This window comes from Lipophrys pholis (genome assembly GCF_963383615.2).
Source record: "Lipophrys pholis genome assembly, chromosome: 12".
NCBI lineage: Eukaryota > Metazoa > Chordata > Actinopteri > Blenniiformes > Blenniidae > Lipophrys > Lipophrys pholis.
In genome coordinates this window covers 2,940,616-2,964,990 of record NC_137641.1, presented here as the reverse complement: position 1 = coordinate 2,964,990, position 24,375 = coordinate 2,940,616, and the positions used below count along the sequence as shown (strand labels likewise).

The following is a 24,375-nucleotide window of genomic DNA, read 5'->3' as shown; positions in this document are numbered from 1 at the left end:
ATGGTGCGTTGGCCGTCTCACCAGGACGCGGTCCCCCAGCCGCAGCTCCCGCCGGTTCTTCTTCATGGAGTCCGGGTCCGACAGGTTGGAGATGGACTCACTGGACGTCACCATCCGGTTCAGAACGCCGCTCGCCCGCACGCTGGAGGCTGGGGCTGGAAGAATGTCGCCCAACTTATGATATCAGGTGGAACTAACACATCATTTTAGTGAGAAAACGCTCCTAATGTATCACTAAAACTCAGTTTTCCTGTTTCCACGATGCAACAGATAGTCAAGATTTGATAAAAGTTTATAAATAAGAAACCCGAAGCTCCTAAATGGTGAAACAGGAAACTTTGTCACTCCCACAAACAGGAGTCCGTTTGGGTTCCGACTAAAAACTAAAGAAATGTGAGTTTTGATGGAACATCTGTTCATTTGCCTTCTTATTGGCTCCCCTCATGTAAAGACAGGATGACACGCAGTGTCTTCATGTCTTTGTCCCCTTATAGTTCCTTATGTCTCTTTTTTGCATATTTATCATTGATTTCTTTTTTCCTTCTATCTTTTCATTTTCTTTTCCACTTTTAATTTTCTCCTTTCTTTTGTCTTTCTTTTTGTTCTTTTATACATATTTTTTCATCATTTTTACTTTTTCCTTATTTTCTGTGGTTTTTACTTTTTTCTTTCTATCTTTCCTTTTTTAATATCCTTTTTGTTCTTTTTTGCTTCTTTCCACCTTTTTTCATTTTTCTTTTCCGATTTGTTCCATTTCTCTTTATTCCCCTTTTTTATTTTTTTTACATTTTCCTTCCTTTTATCTTTTTGTTAATTTTCCTTCCCTCTTTTGTAATGTTTTAAAAAAAATTTGGCGAGTCGCTCTTCAGTGGTAAATGTTGTGTATCTGAACTTGTTTGTTACCTGTTGCGGAGTTAGCAGCAGGTGTGGCGTTAACGGCCGGCGCAGCGTTAATGGCCGGCGCAGCGTTAACGGCCGGCGCAGCGTTAACGGCCGGCGCAGCGTTAACGGCCAGCGTGGCCTCGGCCGCTGCAGATACACCCGGTGCTGCCGGCGGCCCGGCCTGCGCGCCGTTGGCCTCCTTCTCCGGCAGAGCCGTCCGGGTCAGCTTGGAGGGTCTGGTGAAAATGCCCCTCTCGTCCTTGCACTGGAAGTAGCGCACGCCGGCCACGGAGCCGTCGTTCTTCCCGATGGGCTCGTCCAGCTCGATGCCCGCCCACTGGCCCGGGGCGAACTGCGTGCCGCCCACAAAGCGCACGTAGCCCGGCTTGTTGCCATTGACCCAGACCCGCTCCCCGACCTGGAAGTCCACGTGTCCGTCCTGAGTGGGAGAGGCGGCGCCGCCAGGGGGAACCGGCTTCGGAGCTCCTGGAGAAAATGAAATCCAGTCAGGAGGTCGACCCGACGCACTCCTGAACATCAGAACCAAAACTGTTCTGAAGATCAGAAGACCAACACAGTCTGGGCTTGTTGTACAGTGTGAGGGCTTCACAGATTATCTTTCAGTTTCACCTTCTAAAAACCAATTGACCAATAGGAATGCAGCAGGAAGTGACATAACGATCAAAGCGCCACAACAACAGATTTGGATTTAAATGTCGGAACACGTCCACAATTTCTGAACTATTTCCTAAAGAAAGCTGCGGTGCCGGTAGAAAACACAACATTGTTGTTCTAACATCTTGCCGTCGACTGTCGGAGACTTCAGTTCCAATTAACACGGTCAAACTTTCTGTCGCAGCAGGTTTAAACAAAACGATTTCATCATGGCTGTGTTGCTGCTTCTCACCAGACGGACGCACGATCTTACTGGGCGGTTTCAGCCCGCTGCTCTTCCCGGGGCCGGCTGGCGTGCTCACCGCTGCTGGTTTGTCCATGACTGGACCGAGGGGGGAGGGAGGGAGGAAGGGAGGGAGGGGGAGGGAGATTAAACCGTCCCCAACGTCTCCATCAGTCCCAAAGTTATCTGAAACACAGAATGTGACACAAAATGAGCACGAAATCGTGCGAAACTCACACTAAAATAACTCAAACTCAGTGCAAAGTTATAAAAAAATTTACCCAAAGTGATGCAGAATCAGCAAAATGTTATGCAAAATGAGCATGAGATGATGTTAAATCACACGGAAATCATGCAAAATCACCGCCAAGGGATGCCAAATTTAACCCAAAGTCATGCAAATGTAAAATGAGCACAAGGTGATGTAAAAGGACCCAACAGATGTAAAACTCCAAAGTAAGGAATATTGCTCCAAACTGACCTCAGAGTGATGCAAAATGTGCACAAGAGTGTAAAATCATTACGAAATAAGGCAAAATCACCATAAAATTAACCCAAAGTCATGCAAATGAAAAATGAGCACCAAGTGATGTAAAGGGACCCAAAAGATGCGCAAGTCCCATAGTAGGGAATATTAGCCAGAACTGACACCAGGATGAGGCAAAAACACACTCAAAGATGCATAACCACAACAACTCCCACACAACCTCGAAGTGACGCAGAACGAGAACGAGACAACGGAAAACAACACAAAGTGATGCAAAATGTACCCAAAGTGATGCAAAATGTACCCAAAGTGATGCAAAATGAGGAAAATGTGATGGGAAATGAGCAGAAGGGGATGGAACACTCAGATACTACACAACCAATAATGCTTTAAATGTGTGGTTTTTTATACCTTTTACTGTGTTTTCATATATTTACGGTTCTTATTTTTTTAAAAGCCCAGTTTGAGCCTTGTGCAGAAAGACTTTATTTTTGTATGCATCATTGAATGACAATAAAGTTCTATCTATCTATCTATCTATCTGACATCATGATACAAAATGAGCACGGAATTATGCAAAATCAGCACAAAGTGACGCAAAATTAACCCAAACTGATGCAGAATTATTACAAACAAATCCTACAAAGAGAAACAACCACAAAATACTTCAAAGGACCTCGAAGTGAGGCAAGAAAAAATTTAAAACACAACAAAAAGACGCACATCAAAAAAACAATCAAAACTCATGCTGACACAAACTGTCCACAAAGGGACGTCTGGTAACAGTTAACAGGGAAACCAGTTAATCCGAAACACCGGCCAGAGACACTAAACAGTGCAGCTGCAGGTGATGGGTGAAACACCTGTGAGCTGCGCTTCAGCGCTCCTCCCCCCCGCCCGCCCGGTGCAGCCAGACCAAAACAACAAACACACCTCACGCCCAGCCAGACAGAGGAGCGCTGGTTCGATTCCAGCTTTAAACCTCCCCTTCATCAAACACCGCTGTAAACTCCTCCACACAGAGCCAGAAGGACAGTCTAAACTCCTCCACACAGAGCCGGGAGGGGAGAGAGAGAGAGGAGCCCGGCCCGAGGTGCCCGTCTCTGGGATGCTCCGGAAGGGATGCAGGATAACTTCACCCTGGAAACACGCTCTCCTCAGCCGCCTCTCACTTACCACCACTCATTCCACCACAAGACTTAAATCTACCCCTGGAGGGTAATTGTCGGGGTATTTCCACTGCTGGAATGCCCCGGCTATGCTAGCTCCACTTTAGCCTCTAACAGCTGCTTTATCCCGCGGAGACTCCGCTCCTGCCCCGCCGAGCGGACGGAGAGTCTCAACGGGGAGCTTACGTATGTTCTGCGGGCGGACGCGGGTGTCGGTGCCGGATGGGGTGGTGTCGGTGCTCCGTTACATCCGTTACGTCCCGTTACATCCCGTCACACGCTGCTCTGGGGGATCCGTCTCTCTGCCCTGCTCCGGTACACACTGCGTGACGTCACCGGCGGCTGGGAACCGACGCCGCATTCAGGGGCACAAACAAAGGCTCGGACATCTGAACTCTACCGATACAACACAACATCTACAGCAATAAATAAATAAATAAACAAGACCAGGGTACACATTTCAAAGAGAGACTTCGCAGTCTAAAAACATACATGTGGTCACATAGTGCTAAGTTGAAGGGGTTGTTCATAATTAGTGATAATCAGCAGTGTTGCAGTTCTCAAGACAGCTCTTGAACTGCTATTGGTATTGGTCTCGACTCAGTCTTGGTTCCTTAATGTCTTGGTCTTGGTCTTGGTCTTGGTCTTGGTCTTGGTCTTGGCCCAAAGAGGAGCAATGCGTTGCGGCAGCCGGTGAACAGCAGCTCATCAAGTCAAGTGGCTTCATACATAATTAGAGTTTAGAGCGCACCATGTGGGGACTGTTGTGTCCACGGCGGTGGAGATCAGCACTGTGGTTCCCTGACCATGGTGTGTGCTCCTGACCTGCTGGGTGGAGTTCCTTGTGGTGGGGCCCCCCATAGATGTAGGCTGTGGCTCCTCTCCATGTGGTCGTCCCCCGAGGATGGTGTTTTCTCTCCTGGATCATCAGGGCCGGACATTCTTACATCACTTTTTATATTTTGATTTGTCAGCTGGGGTTAGTGCGTGTGTGTGTGTGTGTGTGTGTGTGTGTGTGTGTGTGTGTGTGTGTGTGTGTGTGTGTGTGTGTGTGTGTGTGTGTGTGTGTGTGTGTGTGTGTGTGCATTTCTTTTGCTTTTTATAGAATGTGAAGCACTTTGTGCTACAACCTTGTATGAAAAGTACTCTATAAAAAAAGTTGATTTGATTTGATGTGTTTTTCAAGGTTATTATGGGTTGAAGAAGTTATGTGTTGTGACTGTACATGTATGTGGTACATAATGGTGCAGAGTGATATTTGATACAAGGGCAATACTATAAAATAAATATCTACTTTAGAAAGTCATGACGCAAAAGATTTTGGTTTGTTTTACGGAGTCAAAGGATTAGAAATGTATTTTCATTCCTTTATAATTCCTGAATAATGTCAACAACAGTAAAAGAAATCAGTTCCCACCGAAGGGTCCAGAGAGCGACTGAGTCGTATGTGAACGAACCCCTCAATCTGAAGAGCTGATTCAACCTCCCAGGGAAGAAATGACTCACGTTGTGTGAAGTTGTGTTGTTAAATTAGAGACGTTTTGATTCATCTACAATCACAACAGTTTAGAGAATGAAGAGAGTTTGACTTCAAATCTTCAAAAACACATTAAAACACACACGTGCTGTTGTGTAAGTCTGTCAGTTGTTGTGTGTTTGTGTGTGTATTATTGTGTGTTGTGTGTTTTCTTGCTGTGTGTTGTGCGTGATGTGTTTTTGTATGTTGTGTTGTATATATTGTATGTCTTTGTTTTTCCTTCCTGTTGTGAGCTCTTATTGTGTGTTGATGTTGTGTGTTGTATGTATTGTGTATGTGTGTGTTATGTGTGTGCTGTTATATCTATTGCTATGTGTTGTTGTGAGTTGTATGTTCTTGTTGTGTGTTGTTAAGTTTTGATTTGTTGTTGTGTATATTATTGTGTTTTGTGTATTGTTGTGTGTTGTTATATGTATTGTTAAGTGTTGTTGTGTGTATTACTGTGTGTTGTTGTGTTGTTATATGTATTGTTCTGTGTTGTTGTGTGTATTACTGTGTGTTGTTGTGTGTTGTTATATGTATTGTTAAGTGTTGTGTGTATTACTGTGTATTGTTGTGTGTTGTTATATGTATTGTTAAGTGTTGTTGTGTGTATTACTGTGTATTGTTGTGTTGTTATATGTATTGTTAAGTGTTGTTGTGTGTATTACTGTGTGTTGTTGTGTGTTGTTATATGTATTAAGTGTTGTTGTGTGTATTACTGTGTGTTGTTGTGTGTTGTTATATGTATTGTTAAGTGTTGTTGTGTGTATTACTGTGTATTGTTGTGTGTTGTTATATGTATTGTTAAGTGTTGTTGTGTGTATTACTGTGTGTTGTTGTGTGTTGTTATATGTATTGTTAAGTGTTGTTGTGTGTATTACTGTGTATTACTGTGTGTTGTTGTGTGTTGTTATATGTATTGTTAAGTGTTGTTGTGTGTATTACTGTGTATTGTTGTGTTATTATATGTATTGTTAAGTGTTGTTGTGTGTATTACTGTGTATTGTTGTGTGTTGTTATATGTATTGTTAAGTGTTGTGTGTATTACTGTGTATTGTTGTGTTGTTATATGTATTGTTAAGTGTTGTTGTGTGTATTACTGTGTATTGTTGTGTGTTGTTGTGTGTTGTTATATGTATTGTTAAGTGTTGTTGTGTGTATTACTGTGTATTGTTGTGTGTTGTTGTGTGTTGTTATATGTATTGTTAAGTGTTGTTGTGTGTATTACTGTGTATTGTTGTGTGTTGTTGTGTGTTGTTATATGTATTGTTAAGTGTTGTTGTGTGTATTACTGTGTATTGTTGTGTGTTGTTGTGTGTTGTTATATGTATTGTTAAGTGTTGTTGTGTGTATTACTGTGTATTGTTGTGTGTTGTTATATGTATTGTTAAGTGTTGTTGTGTGTATTACTGTGTATTGTTGTGTGTTGTTATATGTATTGTTAAGTGTTGTTGTGTGTATTACTGTGTGTTGTTGTGTGTTGTTATATGTATTGTTAAGTGTTGTTGTGTGTATTACTGTGTATTGTTGTGTGTTGTTATATGTATTGTTAAGTGTTGTTGTGTGTATTACTGTGTATTGTTGTGTTGTTATATGTATTGTTAAGTGTTGTTGTGTGTATTACTGTGTGTTGTTGTGTGTTGTTATATGTATTAAGTGTTGTTGTGTGTATTACTGTGTGTTGTTGTGTGTTGTTATATGTATTGTTAAGTGTTGTTGTGTGTATTACTGTGTATTGTTGTGTGTTGTTATATGTATTGTTAAGTGTTGTTGTGTGTATTACTGTGTGTTGTTGTGTGTTGTTATATGTATTGTTAAGTGTTGTTGTGTGTATTACTGTGTATTACTGTGTGTTGTTGTGTGTTGTTATATGTATTGTTAAGTGTTGTTGTGTGTATTACTGTGTATTGTTGTGTTGTTATATGTATTGTTAAGTGTTGTTGTGTGTATTACTGTGTATTGTTGTGTGTTGTTATATGTATTGTTAAGTGTTGTGTGTATCACTGTGTATTGTTGTGTTGTTATATGTATTGTTAAGTGTTGTTGTGTGTATTACTGTGTATTGTTGTGTGTTGTTGTGTGTTGTTATATGTATTGTTAAGTGTTGTGTGTATTACTGTGTATTGTTGTGTGTTGTTATATGTATTGTTAAGTGTTGTTGTGTGTATTACTGTGTATTGTTGTGTGTTGTTATATGTATTGTTAAGTGTTGTTGTGTGTATTACTGTGTATTGTTGTGTGTTGTTATATGTATTGTTAAGTGTTGTTGTGTGTATTACTGTGTATTGTTGTGTGTTGTGTGTAGGTTTGGTGGCTGCGGACTAAAAACATTAAACGTCCTGGATATTGGAATGTAACGGCTCCAAACTGAGAATAAATCTGAATCTGAAAATGACCTTCAGACTTCAGAAGCTGAAACATTTATTCTAATTTGCAGACATTCTAACATCACAGGGAGGAAATCAAGTTCACGCTGTGTTTTTAATGATCATTGCTTTATTAAATTAATGATGTGAGTGCAGACTGTTAATGACTGTGTGCAGACTCACCTGCAGCAGGTGAGTTAGAAACACTCAGGTAAACAGCAGCTAATTAATGAAGCCCACCTGTGAACAACAGCAGACTTTCTGGGTTTTTACACTTTTAATTATCATGATTATGAACTCCAGTTAAAAAACAGAAAAAAACAACAATCAAATCACACCTACCCTCCAATAAACAGAAATGATGACTACAAAAATCACATTTTTTAAAATAGACATAAGTTTCATGATATAAGAACAAATGTTGTTTATATAACACATAGAAATCACACAGACTTCATCTTCATCCTCTTCACCTCTACAAACACGCTACAATTATCAAGAATGAAACCAGTTTATGTGGAATAAATACAAACTATATGAACGTTTCACAGTGTGAAATAATTCCAGGACAGACACCTGCAACCTTTACGACCTTCTGTCACAGACTTTATACAAACTGAAAGAGTGGAGAGCTACGAAATGTAGAACTTTTAAAACAGAAATACAACAACTCATAAACTTATGAAGCATAACGTTTTCTTGTATTTAACCAAACTATTTTCATCAAGTGTAAAAATTACAAATAAAAGCTACTATTGAATTTATTGATCACCCATAATTATCTATTCATATTAGCCGTATGAGAAGTTTTAGCTTCTTTTTTTGTTCTAGCCATTTAATTAATTATAGCTTTTTTAGCCTTATTAGTCATTGTAGCTGTACTCGCCATATTAGCTCTTATTATCTGTTTCAGAATTAGAATGTTTTTGTCATTTTATCCAAACAGATCATATCAGACTTTTTGGTTTCTGTTTTACCCATTTTAACGTTGTTTTGTCCGTTCTAGCCATTTTAGCCGTATTAATGATTTTGTGTGTTTTGGCCATTACAGCTGCTTCAGCCGCGATAACCATTTAGATTGAAGCTGTTTCTGTGACTTTGACTGGTTTGCCCATTATAAGCATTACAACCATTTTAACCGGACTCGCTGTATCAGCCTCCTTTAAGTGTTTTAGTCACATTAGGCATTTTTTATGTTTTGTCCACTAAAGCAGTTTTAGCCATTTTAACTGGTTTGTCATTTCTAACTATGACTATCATGTGACGCGAAAATGGACCGCATGGATAACCATACGGTCCATTTTCGCCCCATGGACCGTATGGGCGCCCCATACCCCATAAGGGTAGGACTCAGTGAAATATCAAAACATCTAGAGATTTTTTAGAATTAAAATTCTCCATTACTTGCTTTAATGTATTTATTTAAAATGAAAAATTGTATGTGTTTGAATAAATTTGCCTTGCCTTGAATTCTTTTGCTGTACTAACTGTACAAGCACCTTTTTTTCCCCAAATCTGTTTTAGCCATTTTATCAACATTATCCCTTTTTTAATTTGTTTTACACATAATAGCCATTTTAGCTGTACTAGTTGTATGAGCCCCTTTTATTTATTATAGCCTTTATAGCTTTTCTTTGAACTCTATTCTGTCACCTGAAGCTGTGAGATGAGAGATAAACCACACAATATAAATGTTTAACAATAACTCTGTAAAAGTCACTAAAGAGCCGCAGGTTGCAGACCCCCGATCTAATAAACTGAATGTTTTGGTCTGTATGAGTGCGTTAGGAGCGGCGAGGCCTCTGGCACCTGGTACCTCACAGCCTTCTGCTGTCAATGGTTGAAATGTCGTTTTCCGCCGACAGCTGCTCGCCGTCGCTCCTCCGCAGCAGTTTGTTCAGCAGCTTCCTGAAGGTCCCGCTGAAGGCGGGACTGGAGAAGTAGTAGACCACGGGGTTGAGGACGCTGTTGAAGTAGGTGAAGCACACCGAGGTGTAGAAGGCCAGGTTGGCCTTCTCGAAGTGGCGGCACTCGTCGTACCAGGCCTTCAGGATCCACACGGCCACGCGGGAGATGGTGCTGGGGAAGAAGCAGATGATGAAGATCAGCGCAACGGCCAGCACAAACTGCACGGCCCTCTTGATCTTCCCCTGCTTGTCCACGGTGCGGACCCTCAGCTGCCAGGTGATCCTGGTGGTGCAGAAGGCCACGATGGCGGTGGGCAGGAAGAACTGGATGATATAGAAGGTGTTGTGCCAGGTGGAGAGCGGGCTGAAGCCCATGCAGATGTTGAAGCTCTCGCACTGGGTCCGGTTGCCGCTGTAGAAGAAGTGCTCGTCCGCCAGGAGGTACCCGGTGGCCAGGAAGATCAGGAACCAGAGGCCCAGGGAGACCCAGAGGGCGTAGCCCAGGCCCATGCGGTTGATCCGGTTCAGGGGGTGGACGATCTTGAAGTAGCGGTCCACAGCCACGGCCGTGAGGAAGAAGATCCCCGCCGCCCGGTTGGCGGCCAGGAGGAAGAGCAGGATGCGACAGGGGGCATCTCCGTAGAGCCAGTTCTTCCCACGCCGGTAGTAGTCGGCCCTGAAGGGCAGGCAGAAGAGCACCACCGAGTCGGCCACGGCCAGGTGAGTCAGGTACACGGCGTTGGGCTTCCACGTGTCCATGTGGAAGACGAACATCCACAGAGCCACGATGTTCCCCATCAGCCCGAAGACGAACTCCAGGATCAGCACCGGAGGCAAAACCCGGTCCAGGATGGGAGACTCAAAGGCGCAGCAGACCTGCGGCTGTGTGAGGTTCATCTTCAGCGAGGCGGACGGACGATCAGCCGCTGCTGCTCTACAGAGTCAACAAAAGATAGCAGCCTCCCACCCAGAGGGAACATCTGTTATCGGTGGGGAAAGTGTTATTGACCCGAAGCAGCGCGGAAAAAAAGTGTAAATGTGAAGCGTCTGGGGAAACACACCTTCATTATCAAACTATTGTGCCAGGGAATCAGTTCACTCATGGGGAAAGGGAGGGCCACTCCAGGTCAACCAGGCGAGGGCAACAAATCCAACACGACGGACCAATCCGGAGGAGGGTTGGTGGAAAATACGACGACGTACCAGAGCCACAAAACCAATTAAAGAGCTGCTGGGTTATGTTGACTTCATGAGATCAAAGTTCAAAGACAATTTAAAAGAAAAATATGTTTCAGAAATGCCCAGTTTGTCCTTTTTTATTGACAATTATTCAGTGTAATAATGTCTCTTCGCACTCTGACATTAAACCAGAGTACAAATAAACAATTGGAGGTTAAGAAAACAAAAAAAGTTCTTAACTTTGGATTTAGAGGTTCCAGGTTCGACAGATATAACAGCTGAACACACTCATGACTTTTTGCTCCTACTAGAGGGTATTACATGATGATCAGAAGGTATTGCTCCAACTAGAGGGTATTACATGATGATCAGAAGGTATTGCTCCTACTAGAGGGTATTACATGATGACCAGAGGGTATTGCTCCTACTAGAGGGTATTACTTGATGACCAGAGGGTATTGCTCCTACTAGAGGGTATTACATGATGATCAGAAGGTATTGCTCCAACTAGAGGGTATTACATGATGATCAGAAGGTATTGCTCCTACTAGAGGGTATTACATGATGATTAGTGGGTATTGCTCCTACTAGAGGGTATTACATGATGACCAGAGGGTATTACATGATGATTAGTGGGTATTTCTCCTACTAGAGGGTATTACAGGATGACCAGAGGGTATTGCTCCTACTAGAGAGTATTACATGATGATTAGTGGGTATTGCTCCTACTAGAGGGTATTACATGATGATCAGAGGGTATTGCTCCTACTAGAGGGTATTACATGATGACCAGAGGGTATTGCTCCTACTAGAGGGTATTACATGGTGACCAGAGGGTATTGCTGATACTAGACGCTATTACATGGTGACCGGAGGGTATTACATGATGATTAGAGGGTATTGCGCCTACTGGAGGGTATTACATGATGACCAGCGGGTATTTCTCCTACTAGAGGGTATTACATGGTGACCAGAGGGTATTTCTCCTACTAGAGGGTATTACATGGTGACCAGCGGGCATTTCTCCTACTAGAGGGTATTACATGGTGACCAGCGGGTATTTCTCCTACTAGAGGGTATTACATGGTGACCAGAGGGTATTTCTCCTACTAGAGGGTATTACATGGTGACCAGAGGGTATTTCTCCTACTAGAGGGTATTACATGGTGACCGGAGGGTATTACATGATGATTAGAGGGTATTGCGCCTACTAGAGGGTATTACATGGTGACCAGCGGGCATTTCTCCTACTAGAGGGTATTACATGGTGACCAGCGGGCATTTCTCCTACTAGAGGGTATTACATGGTGACCAGCAGGTATTTCTCCTACTAGAGGGTATTACATGATGACCAGAGGGTATTTCTCCTACTAGAGGGTATTACATGATGACCAGAGGGCAGTACTCTTTGGTCCAGTGTTCCTCTCACACAAGTACAAGTCAGCGACCCTACATCCAGAAGAACCAGACCTTCCCTCTTCCTCCTCCATGTTGGACAGTAGACGTCCCACACTGTGGTACTCACTGTGGTACTCACTGTGGTACTCACTGTGGTACTGCAGAGATCCTGCGTGATGGAACTCCAGAGTTCCAAATGTTGATCCCTCAGCCCAGAACACCTTGGTCCTGTCTTCAGCCGTCCAATGGCAGTTTCATGGTCCACATGTCTTCGTCATGTTTTCCTGCTGCAGCTCCGTCTCGTCTTCACGGTGGACACCAGACCTTCTCAATACGGTCTTCTGGTTCTGCTGTGGCTTCAGGTCTGCCGGGTCTCTTCCTGTCAAGGTTGTTTCCATGTGAAGGAAACTGGACTCACCCATTTTCAATCTCTTTGAAACTTTCAGCGCCGTGACGGTTGGTCTCTCTTCCATTTTAAATTGCCCTTTTGTCTCCATTTTCATAGCAACACTGTTCAACTAGTGTCTGGAACAATGAGCTCCAACAATGCTCTCATGAAGTAATCCGGAGACGTTGAAACACTTGAAGGATTCAGTAACTTTCAAGGTTTATTTAACCTCCATCGCCGCAGAGCAGCTTTAACTTTGAAACACATTTCTTGTTCCGTGATTCTGAAGTGTTTGGAGTAACTGCACCTTGTTCAACCTCTGACTGTTCACCTCTGTACCATTTCAAGCTATTCGCTGAACTTGACAGAAATTACACAAAACAAATTCACCTCAAAATGTTAGAAATGGAAAAATAATAGAAGTTTGCAGTAAACAAAAACAAAAATAAAACTTAAATTATGTTAATCAAATTCTCACAGAAACAGAATGAACAATTGTTCAAAGAAATGAACAAAATGTTTGACCATAATCAAATAATGAACGGATTTAAAAAGCCAAGTAATTGAATTTATTAAAGAAAAAGGGTATTAAATAAAAAAAATTTAAACAATAAAATAGAGTTTTCAGTATAATTACAAAATCCCCCAAAATTGGTCATTTACAAAAAATATAGCCGAGTAAATGTTTGATTTACTTAAATTTTTTGATTCATTTTTAACATTTTCTTTATGGACAAAGATTTCAAGGATAATCAGATTCAAAAAGAAAACCCTCTGTTGGATCCTCAAAATGTTGTAAATGAAAACCAGAACAAAAATAAAATTTCAAGAATGAAGTCATTTTTAAAAAATCAAAACTGAAAAATGACCATTTGATCACAAGTATTGATTCTAAATACGGACAATTAGAAATGTTTCAGGATGGAATTGAGAAATACGAACAATAAACCTGATTCACTTCATCCTGCCGACTTGAGATTAAAGGTATGAATGTAAACTTGTTTGCCCCCATGTGGCAGAATGAAGGGGCAGAATGAAGGCGGGAGCACAGAGCCAGAGGAGAATGAATTTATTAGCCTACAGTTGCTTGAGTGAAGAAGGTTTGGGAGGGATTCACGTCATACCACACCTTTGGCAAAAGAGAGAAAGCAGCTATTAACTATAAAACAGAAAGTGTGCCAGGTGAGTGGCAGGTGATCCGCAGCGTCGATCGTATGTACAGGAAATAAAACAAGTAGAAAATGACTTCATGTGTACATTTGGCCAGGGTGGGGTGTTCCAGGTCACATCGTCAGTCAAAGTGCATATTTGGTCTTCTTCACTTCTTCACTTCGCCAAGGTCATCGATGCTGTCATCATCCACCTGAGAAGGAGGGAGAGAGGGGGGGAGAGAGACAGAGGGAGGGAGGGAGGGAGGGAGGGAGGGAGAGAGAGGGAGGGACAGAGAGGGAGGGAGGGAGAGAGACCGAGAGGGAGGGAGGGAGAGAGGAAGGAGGGAGAGAGGGAGGGAGAGAGACCGAGAGGGAGGGAGGGAGAGAGGAAGGAGGGAGAGAGGGAGGGAGAGAGACAGAGAGGGAGGGAGACAGAGAGGGAGGGAGGGAGACCGAGAGGGAGGGAGGGAGAGAGGAAGGAGGGAGAGAGGGAGGGAGAGAGACCGAGAGGGAGGGAGGGAGAGAGGAAGGATGGAGAGGGAGGGAGAGAGACAGAGAGGGAGGGAGGGAGACCGAGAGGGAGGGAGGGAGAGAGGAAGGAGGGAGAGAGAGACAGAGAGGGAGGGAGGGAGGGAGAGAGGGAGGGAAGGAGAGAGAGAAACAGAGAGGGATGGAGAGAGGAGACAGAGATGGAGAGAGGAGAGAGAGATGGAGGAAAGGAAAGGAGAGCAGGAGGGAGGGAGAGAGATGAGGGAAGGAGGGACAGATGGAGAGAGAGATGGAGGGAGGGAGAGAGAGACAGAAAGGGAGGGAGGGAAGGAGATGAGAAGGGAAGGAGAGATATGGAGGGAGAGAAAGACAGAGAGAGAGAGGGAGGGAGGGAAGAAGAGGAGGAGGGAGGGAGAGAGAGATATGGAGGGATGGAGAGAGACAGATGGACACACTCAGCTTTTATCCACACGTCTTCACCTGGACTTCCCCTCCACCAGTGAACAAACCAATCTATTGTCACAGTAGTCCCCCCCCTCCCCCCTCCCCCCTCCCCCCCGATGGGGGCGGAGCTCTTCCTCCTCTCACCTCGGGCCACTTCTCCTGGATGACGTCTATGATGTCGTCTGTAAAATCTCCCTGAATGATGATTTCATCCTCGGCTGTGACAGAGGCACCGCAAGAGAACTTCTGGGCGAAGAAACGCTGAGCCTCCTTCAGCTCGATGTCTGCGGACAAGAGACAGAGACACAGTGAGACCGACGCCACACACCGGGAACAGGAAGTGGAGCGCCAGAATAAAAGTCTCACCGAAGGTGGCCAGGCCGCAGACCCGCGTCACGTATTTCTTCTTGGCTCTGGGGATCTTTGCTATCGTGACTTTCTGAGGCACCGTCTTCTTTTTCTGTTTGATCTGCCCTCTGCCGCCTGGAAAACACAGAGGATGAACCACGCTGAGGACGACCCTCGCTGAGGACGACCCCCGCTGAGGACGACCCCCGCTGAGGACGACCCCCGCTGAGGACGACCCCAGCTGAGGACGACCCCAGCTGAGGACGACCCCCGCTGAGGACGACCCCAGCTGAGGACGAACCTCGCTGAGGACGACCCCCGCTGAGGACGACCCCAGCTGAGGACGAACCACGCTGAGGACGACCCTCGCTGAGGACGACCCTCGCTGAGGACGACCCTCGCTGAGGACCACCCTCGCTGAGGACGAACCACGACCCTCACTGAGGACGACCCACGCTGAGGACGACCCTCGCTGAGGACGACCCTCGCTGAGGACGACCCTCGCTGAGGACGACCCTGTCCAACATGGATTTCTATTGAGTTCAGCTCCGGCAGCTCACAGCAGGAGAAAACCTCCATTTAAACGTCTGGTACCACTTTCCAGATGAAGTGAAATTTTATACGCAAACTAAGGCTGCATGATAAATTGATGTTAAATGGAAATGAAATGATTCACAGAGGGCGTAGAAGTGAAAACCAGAGAATCGACTCGGTCTCTCTCTACGTCACCAACACTGTTGGAAAAAAACTGTCTTGACTGACAAATTTCAAGTGCAACTTTACAAATGCGACAAACAAACTGAATATATTTTGCCTTAGCGATAGTTTTTAAAACTTTATTTAACAAAAGGTTAATGTTTTGCAATTTAGCTTTTTATTCTTGGAAAAGAAGACAAATAATTTATCATAATTCATTGTAGTGTCTCTCTTTTTTTGGTTAAACCACCCGAAAAATTTTTTTTTTTTTTTAATTGTAATAATATAATCGAGTTTTCAGTGTAAAAAAGTCAGGCTTTTGTTTTGAGCCAAAATGGTGCAGCCCGAATGCAAACCTAAATCGGAGTCCGGCCCTGGTCACACAACAATCTCAAGTGAAAACAGAAAACTGTGGTTAAGTTTTCGGGGTCCGTTTACACGTGTTTAGAGAGTATTGTTCCTGTGTGCGCTTTCATTACAAAAGCAAACAACAGCACCAGCTAGTGACCCAACATGAGAACTACATTGTTTTCAGGGTTTCTGTGCAAACGGACATCGTTATCAAAATAATGTTTCTAAATGCAAAATTTTGCAGAAATGAAAACAAAAACGAAGCATTTTCACTTGAAACGTTGCCAAGAAGATGAAAAGGTTCGTCCACACACCTCTCTTCTGCTTCTTCTTCTCCTCCTCCTCGCCAGCAGGGGGCGCATCTCCAGCGCCGGGCTCCTGTTTGGGGGCGTTTGCTGCCGGGCCAGTGGGACAGAAGACAACCGAGACAAATGTCACAACCGAGCCAGCAGAGAGACGACTTTCATCTTTGAGATGTGTAAATCTTAATAACGCGTTTGAAGACTTCTACAGTGAAAGTTTACATCATTCCTCCAGGTGGCGCCGTTACGGAACATTTTGACACGATGACATCAGAAGGCTACGCTTCAGATGAACTTTACGAAATATCAAGAAACTACAACGTTCCTCTGAGCTGAAATTTATGGTCAGAGAGAAGGCACTCTGCTCCAGATAGCTCTAGAAAAGCTGTGAACAGTTAAAACTCTGAGCTGGTTTCTTCCTGTCAGACTGAAAATCATCGCATGTCAAAAATAACGCATTGATTTCATTAATTGATTTGAAACGCTTAACCCCTTAAGAGTTTTTATAAGGTAATTAAAGCAGTTTTGTTTACCTACCACCCCCCACCACCACTACCAGAGCAGCAGCATGCTCTGGACGCAGCTCCGTGACGACAGAGCAGAACAATACCGAGTGGAATAATATTAAGGCAGAAAGTTTCACTTTAAAAAGTTTCCTGACGGCTGGTTGAGAAAGTGAAAGTCATTAGTTTTACTTTGAAAAGGCGACTTGCAGGTAAAATCTGGGGCTAAACGATTTTGGAAAATAATCTAATTGCAATTTTTTCCCCTCAATATTGCGATTTAATATGCGATTATTTTTTCAAGGTTCTCTTCACATGTATTTTTCAACAAACAAGCAATAAATCAATGTGTATTATAATAAACAATATCAGATTTATTCTACATAAATTGTTCTTTCTTATAGGCGAGGCTTATGTTAAGATAAAAGTCAAATGAAGCATGTATTAATATGAAAGACAGTTTATCTTCTACTTCAATTAGAGTAGTAAACTTACTAAGTACTGTGACTTGCAGTCTTGTAAGCGTTCACCACTACAAGCCAAGCGCTTGTCCATTGTGCTGATCAAAGCCGTAAACCCAGGCTGGGTCACTATACTAATGCAGGCTGGACATTAAGGATCAAAGCCCTAAACCAGGCTGGGTCACTATACTAATGCAGGCTGGACATGAAGGATCAAAGCCCTAAACCAGGCTGGGTCACTATACTAATGCAGGCTGGACATTAAGGATCAAAGTATTTTTGTTCCATGTGGACAATGAGGGGGTCTGCATGATGTCATATCATAATAAACTAGTTCTATCTTTAAAAGCTCAGAATGACTTTATTAATCCCTTTATTATTAATTATTTAGCACGGCAGCACCAACAGCAGTGCTTCCAGCTCCAACAACACAAATGATTGGGACTATTTTCAGAGAGTTTAGCGCGGAGTAGGATGCAGTTTCACGGAGGTGTGAATCGACTGCTCCAGCGGAGGCGCGGCTGTTCATTGCCGCAGTCAGTGCCGTTCTCCTCGGCGAGCTGGAGTTTTAAAACGGTGACGTCTGTTGACAAAGCGACCGCCTCGCTGTACAACTGCTTTGCTAACATCCACGTTGCTGTGTTGCTTTGCTAACATTGCATGTCGCTGTGTTGCTTTGCTACCATCCACGTTGCTGTGTTGCTTTGCCAACATCCACGTTCCTGTGTTGCTTTGCCAACATCCACGTTCCTGTGTTGCTTTGCCAACATCCACGTTGCTGTGTTGCTTTGCTAACATCCACGTTGCTGTGTTGCTTTGCTAACATCCACGTTGCTGTGTTGCGTTGCTAACATCCACGTTGCTGTGTTGCTTTGTGGTGTTTTGAGTGTAAAATCCGTCCGATCAGCAACATGTTGCCATGAAAAGTTGGATAGCACAGTGCTACTTCCCTAGCCTGCAAACTGTGGAATGGATTTCCTGACTCATTCCTCCTGGTCTCATTGAGACCCGCCTCCCTTCAGGAAATCCAGTCCACAGTTTGCAGCCAGCGAGCAGAGCAGCAGCAGGGAAACACTGTGGATCATTTCAGCAACAGTGAAGCAGACCAGGATCATGGATCAGAAATCTCTGCAGGTTGGAGTGGAAATTTCAGATCCGGGAATTATGTTGGTATCGGAACCCGATCCCGGATCAGATCCATCCCTAAAAACTACTAGTCCGTTCGGGCAAGGTGGGCAAATGATTCACTTGCCCGAGCAAAGCTTTCACTAGCCCCGGATGGTCGGACAGTCATTAATGTGGAGCCCTGGAATGGGCATCATATCTTTTGCTATGAACTCCGTTATGGTCGGAGTTATTTCCAGCTGCCATTTTGAATTATGTTCATAAGGAGTAATCCTGCTGCTCTGCTCCGCTCGCTCACCACGATGTATATGTGGGCACAGGACACGCAAGTGGTCACGTGACCACATCACGTGAGCAGTCAAATCGCAGCCCTTGCGAGTAGAAAATCCTGTTTTATTATATCGCGATATTATCGCAAATGCAATTAATCATTCAGCCCGAGTATAAAATCTCTCTCTCTCTCTCGTTTAGACCGCCCACTCCTAGTAGAATTTTACTTGCTTTGAAATGTAAACTTTTTTTAAAAGAACTAAAGTCAGTACAACTTCTGAATTATACAATTGAACCCTACGAGTGTTAATATCCATATGATCTTTGATGACACTCACCAACGGTCATCCTGGCGAACACGTCCGGAAAGTTTTTCTCCAGCCACTGTCTGCATTTGGACGGCTCTGGCATGTACTCACAGTACTGCACAGGTTAAAAACAACAACTCAGAATCCAAATTGTTCTCGATGTACTTACAGTCCAACAGACTTCGGATTCAAACTCACCTCTGTGGGCAGAGAGCAAACTACAGAGGAAAGAAAAACACATTCAAATCTTCAGTAAATCATAAGATGAAAGGAAAGTCTCGGAGACAGGAAGTCGGTCAGTTTACCTCCACAATAAAGAACCTTCAGAGGGTACTTTGAATCAGGGTCGGCGGTCACATGCTCCGATCGGCTCTCCAAAGGCCCAGACTCCATCTCAGTAGTAGCCATCACAATTAATCTGGAAGAAGAGCGTTCAACGGACAAACATGCGTCAGCAGCCTCATTTAAATCACCTAATATCACATACAGAGCTGCAAGGATTGAAGGAGCCACCGTCATGTGTGACACAGCACAAATATATAGATTTTCTTGGCATATCGTAAGGCTGCAGCTTATCATTAATCAACAAACTGCAGAAACTGATTCAAAAATACATTAAAAAATTAGAAGGAGCCAATAAATGTCGGAGTGGAAAAAAATAAGTAATCAAAACCAGCAATAGTATCTCTAAATCTTGAAGTATCTAAAAACAAATCTGATGTTTTTTCAACTGAAGGGCCATAATGATCATAAAAATAAAACTTTAAAATGCTTCAAACTCTTTAGTTATGTGATGTAAGTGTAGAAATAACAGAATAAATATTATTCTATTTCTTTAGATACTTCGGGAGTCAAACATAAGCAGTGTGTGAAAGTCAGATGAATTCCCGAATTAAAAATAAATGTCTTCAACTCCGAGAGTCGGGCTCACTATCGCCACCCTCTGGATAAAACTCAAACAACTTTTATTGACTGCACCTTTTTTCAAAAAGGCAAAGGAGCTCCAAAAACACATTTTATTGAACATTGGTCTCGCTCAGGAGCAAATTGTCCTACAGAGTGTGGATGAATGGATGAGGCACCGGGGCCCAAATATGTCACTGCGACAAGAACTACTGACAAAACCCTTCAGAATAAAAACCATGAAACTGGTCCTTTCCCGACTGTAACCCAGCCGAGGAGTGAAAGAGCGAAGATTACAGTCGATGTGAAAACATACGAGGAATTTCCACATGAAAACAGTAAAAACTGGAATGAAACGCCCTCAGGTTGGAGGATTTTAAAGCAGAGTCACGGCTGGAGAAGGCTTCCATTGCGCCCAATACCTCCACCACAGTCCAGACACTCGATCAGCAGCTGACCGACACCAGAAAACAGACGCTTAAAGACAGAAATTATCAGATTATAATCTCACAGGCTCGATTTCAACGCACAAGTGGACGCAGGTAGCATTAGCGGCTAACACATGCGGTTGTTTAACATAACCCGGTAGCATTATTAAACACACCGGCTCGCTTCAAGACTCAAACGATTCAACTCTGACGACCCTCAACCCTGAGAATTAAATCAATTCAGGGTGAAACAATAAATCCCAGACTTTTATTTCCATCGCGTCACGTTAAAGTCAGCCAGCTGTCACCGTCAGCTCCCTTAGCTTAGCATGCTAACGCACCGCTCACCGGGGCTGCTCGTGCTGCTTCATCTCATTATAAACACACGGAAATGTGGACTCACGTACCCCCACACAATAAAGTCTAAAACTGTTGTCCGCTGAAGGAAGCCGGTCGCATCGTCAGCTTTAGTTTGAGTCTTAGAAAATCATTATTGTAGAAGAAAGGTTTACTTGGCGTACTTTGAGCACGCCTGGTAGCGCTCCCTGTCTGAGTGGTGTCGGTGGTGGTGATAAACTTCCGCAGCGCCACCTGACGGTCCGGAGGAATAATTGCAGCACACCGTTCTTCTTCTTCGATGTATTTTACCGGCGGTTGTAAACTATTAAATGGAGCATTACTTATTGTTCAGAAGTGTGACCAGAGAGCAATATCTACATCCTGTTTATTAACCCCGTTTGTATGATTAATGTGATCAAAGGTTTTGGACAATGGACAACGCTATTAATTGTAAACTGGTGAGCTCCTTCTTTCCTCAATTCAGCCTCCAGAACTGCTGTTTCTTTATTATACCTCGGACAATATAATAACACATTGTTAAATTAAATTTTTTATCTAGATTCTCTAGATTCTGCATGTTCCTAAAACTGTCGCTGGCTTAAGGAAACAACACATCTGAGAGAGTTACGAATTAACACAATTATTTATTAAACAAAGACATTCTCGCCACATGGTCCGCTGCACAGGTCACGACCCTGATCCCCCCAGCTTAAGGATGGAAAGAGAGAGATTCTACCCAAACATTTACTTTCGAATCAGAGAGGCGGTTCTCCGTCCGTCTCTGTGAACCGCCTCCTGTGACCACTTCCTGTTTTACACTCTGCGCCAATCACAATGGACTCTGTTCTCTGAGGCCGTTTACACGACAACGTTTCACGTGACAACACCTAATCCGCAAAAGAAAAGTAGGGGCGTTTCCACTGCAGCAGCAGACACAGAGACAACGATGTAGTTAGTATGCCGGGCCACTGGAGGGCGCTGTTGCTTGGTTTTGTTATGAAACCACACAGACGTGTGCAGAGAACAAAACACTATAAACATGGAGAAAATGTAGAGAACCTGACATCCGTATGGACTGATGACACATCGGATGATATCAGGGAGAGTCTCAACTATTAAACTACTGATCTGGACCATAAAACTAGAATATGGACCGCGGGTCGTACCACTACGGGTCGTACCACTACGGGTCGTACCACTACGGGTCGTACCACTACGGGTCGTACCACTACGGGTCGTACCACTACGGGTCGTACCACTACGGGTCGTACCACTACGGGTCGTACCACTACGGGTCGTACCACTACGGGTCGTACCACTACGGGTCGTACCACTACGGGTCGTACCACTACGGGTCGTACCACTACGGGTCGTACCACTCGTGAAAGAATCTTTCCACCTTGGGAGCCGGATTAAAAACTTTGCGGATACAGTGCATCCGCAAACTGGAGCCGTGTAAACGGACCCCCCAAAAGTGAAGAAAGTTTTACGGATACACTCGAATTCGTTGTCGTGTAAACTCAGTCATACAGTCTTCATTCAGAAGATTTACATCTTGCATCTCATTCACACAGGAGCTTCACTCACACACAAAGGATTTCTCCCCCAAGACACCAAACCTTTTGTTCTCAGGCGGGGGAAGGTCAGACAACACATTTTCACAAGTTGCCTCATGGCGTGGTCTCCAAGTTACAGCCACCATCTTGTACTCACACAACAAAGTGATTTTAATCACTCAGCACCATAACTTTGCAACGCATCCACAGAAAACCATCAAACGTGCAACAAATCAACACAGTTAACCTCCAGTCTGACTCCAAAACCACACATGCATCACGACTTATTACCAGTATTCTTATTTAGCTATGAGTATCGCAAACATCACGACTCAAAACTACCCCAGTACAAAAGTTAAATCCATAAAACTCTAAAAAGTGTCTCTCATAATTCCAAGAATTATGACGCAAGTCCCCGACTCTGCGGATTTAAGGTTCACTGACCAAAAACTCATTGAAATAACTCTCTCGTCTCAAACTCATAATATACATGCAAAACATCATGAGAACATGGTCCGGGACCATGTTTTTATCCATCGGTACATTTGGGTAATCATTTCTGTGTTACCTGACGCACTGCTAATCTAAACTACAACGTCGTATCGTAATTTATTAAGTCACACGGCTCAAGTGGACCCCCAGTAAATTCGATCACTGGACCCCCAGCCCCGTGGGTTTGAGGTTCCCCGACCACAAACTCTTAACAAGCAACAATCCCAACTCATGATATCCCTTGTGCAGCGTTCAAAAAAACTCCCTTTGGTGGCGTTAGTGGCTGTTTTCATCCACTCACTTTACAGCTGTAAAATATATCCGGTAAATATATTTTTTTAAATATTTGGTAGTTTTGATTAGGACCGAGGTTTATGCAAAAAAAATATAAAGAAATATTTATCCGATATATTTTTACCATAGTCAATATTAGTGGATGTAAACAGCCACCAATGCCACCAAAGGGAGTCATTTTGCCGACAGGGTATTATCGACTTTATGAAAATTTTGAAATCAAATTTTTTAAATTGTATGTAAAAGTAAGCTTCCTCAGCAAAAATCATGCCATTTGAGCCAATAGAGAGAGAGTTAAGGTGAAATTAATGGGAAAAAGTGACCCCTAGTGGACGTTTGTGCCCTGAATGCCACACAAGGGATATAATCACAAAAACACAGTCCGGGACTGCATTTTTGGTCGGTACGCTTGGATAAGGCACCCCGTGTGTTATCGATGCTCTCAATCCAGTACTTTGACTATACAAACCTGTACAAACTGTCATGTGGTTACAAAAAAAAAAAAAAAAACTTCGATAAAATTCAATATTAATTTTGCTTAGGAGTAAGATGAACATTCCAGAAACTTTCCACAACAGGTCAGAAAAAGTTTTCTGGGTACCTGTTGTGTTGGCCCAAAGCATGCTGGAACCCTCACCCACCTCCAGCGTTCCAACAGCCAGCTAACAGTCACAGTTCAGCGTCGGAGGTCACCAATTGTTAAAATAATTTTATCTATCTTCTCAAGATTCTGCATGTTCCTAAAACTGTCGCTTGCTTAAGAAACACCAGATCTGAGATAGTTAAGAATTAACAGAATTATTTATTAAACAAAGACACTGTCACCACATGGTCAGCTGCACAGGTCACAGCCGTGCCCCCCCGAGCTGAAGGATGGAAAGAGAGAGATTCTACCCAAACTTTAGGTACGTCCGAATTGTCCCTCCTGTCTCCTGAACTATCGACTTCTCCTGAACCCCAGAAGTGTTTAATGTGGCGGCCATGATGAGGACGGTCTGAATTCTCAATAAGCAAAGGAAAGGAGGCTCGTCGCTTCCTTTAGAACCTCCTTTAGTCTAGGAACCACTGATGCATCCTTTAGAACATCCTTTAGTCTAGGGACCACTGATGCTTCCTTTAGAACCTCCTTTAGCCTTGGAACCACTGATGCGTCCTTTAGAACCTCCTTTAGCCTAGGAACCACTGATGCATCCTTTAGAACCTCCTTTAGTCTAGGAACCACTGATGCGTCCTTTAGACCCTCCTTTAGCCTAGGAACCACTGATGCATCCCTTAGAACCTCCTTTAGCTTAGGAACCACCGATGCTTCCTTTAGAACCTCCTTTAGCCTAGGAACCACTGATGCATCCTTTAGAACCTCCTTTAGTCTAGGAACCACTGATGCGTCCTTTAGACCCTCCTTTAGCCTAGGAACCACTGATGCATCCTTTAGAACCTCCTTTAGCCGAGGAACCACTGATGCTTCCTTTAGAACCTCATTTAACCTAGGAACCACTGATGCTTCCTTTACCAAAGGAGACCAGCTCATGTTCCCCCACAATTCCTTGCGGCGACAACATTTAAAGGAACCCGCTCATCGGAGCGTTCAGGGAAACTCAGGATGACTGAAAAAGGAGCAGATCATGTAAGTTACCAAAGCAATAATCTGCCTAGAACAACTTGAAATCATCTAGAACCCAGATGAACTTTTTGTAGTTCATTTTCAGAAACTTGTAGTTCTTT

General features: G+C 43.6%; 3 protein-coding genes across 7 annotated transcripts in view; all 3 read right to left on the bottom strand.

Annotated features, from left to right (window-relative positions):
• clip1b (CAP-GLY domain containing linker protein 1b) overlaps positions 1 to 3,558 on the bottom strand; it is a 28,978-nt gene extending 25,420 nt beyond the window's left edge. The window contains exons 1-4 of the mRNA XM_080477728.1: positions 3,444 to 3,558; positions 1,790 to 1,966; positions 1,040 to 1,368; positions 22 to 174 (exon numbers count right to left, since the gene is read on the bottom strand). Coding sequence (XP_080333854.1) covers positions 22 to 174; positions 1,040 to 1,368; positions 1,790 to 1,966; positions 3,444 to 3,453 — 669 coding nt within the window. The 5' untranslated portion in view covers positions 3,454 to 3,558. The remainder of the gene's footprint in view (positions 1 to 21; positions 175 to 1,039; positions 1,369 to 1,789; positions 1,967 to 3,443) is intronic.
• A 5,580-nt stretch (positions 3,559 to 9,138) lies between these two features.
• On the bottom strand, positions 9,139 to 10,125 carry LOC308118344 (hydroxycarboxylic acid receptor 3-like; the record flags this gene model as incomplete). The annotated part of the gene is made up of 1 exon (XM_080477719.1): positions 9,139 to 10,125. The coding sequence occupies one exon, from the start codon at positions 10,123 to 10,125 to the stop codon at positions 9,139 to 9,141; it is 987 nt and encodes a 328-aa protein (XP_080333845.1).
• A 3,122-nt stretch (positions 10,126 to 13,247) lies between these two features.
• denr (density-regulated protein) lies at positions 13,248 to 20,545 on the bottom strand. Of its 5 annotated transcripts, none has more exons than XR_013935880.1 (9): positions 20,380 to 20,545; positions 18,947 to 19,059; positions 18,840 to 18,859; positions 18,672 to 18,756; positions 15,987 to 16,067; positions 14,644 to 14,760; positions 14,422 to 14,561; positions 13,451 to 13,556; positions 13,248 to 13,322 (listed from the first exon to the last, which is right to left on the bottom strand). XR_013935880.1 is itself a non-coding variant. In XM_080477725.1 (8 exons), the coding sequence occupies exons 2-8, from the start codon at positions 19,047 to 19,049 to the stop codon at positions 13,512 to 13,514; spliced, it is 591 nt and encodes a 196-aa protein (XP_080333851.1). In that variant the 5' UTR covers positions 19,050 to 19,059; positions 20,380 to 20,533; the 3' UTR covers positions 13,248 to 13,511. The 5 variants fall into 5 exon arrangements, 3 of the variants coding, with proteins under 3 accessions (XP_080333851.1, XP_080333850.1, XP_080333849.1); XR_013935881.1 differs by having other exon boundaries at positions 15,987 to 16,078; positions 18,674 to 18,756; positions 20,380 to 20,522; XM_080477725.1 differs by having other exon boundaries at positions 13,248 to 13,556; positions 20,380 to 20,533.
• Between the last annotated feature and the right edge of the window lie 3,830 nt (positions 20,546 to 24,375).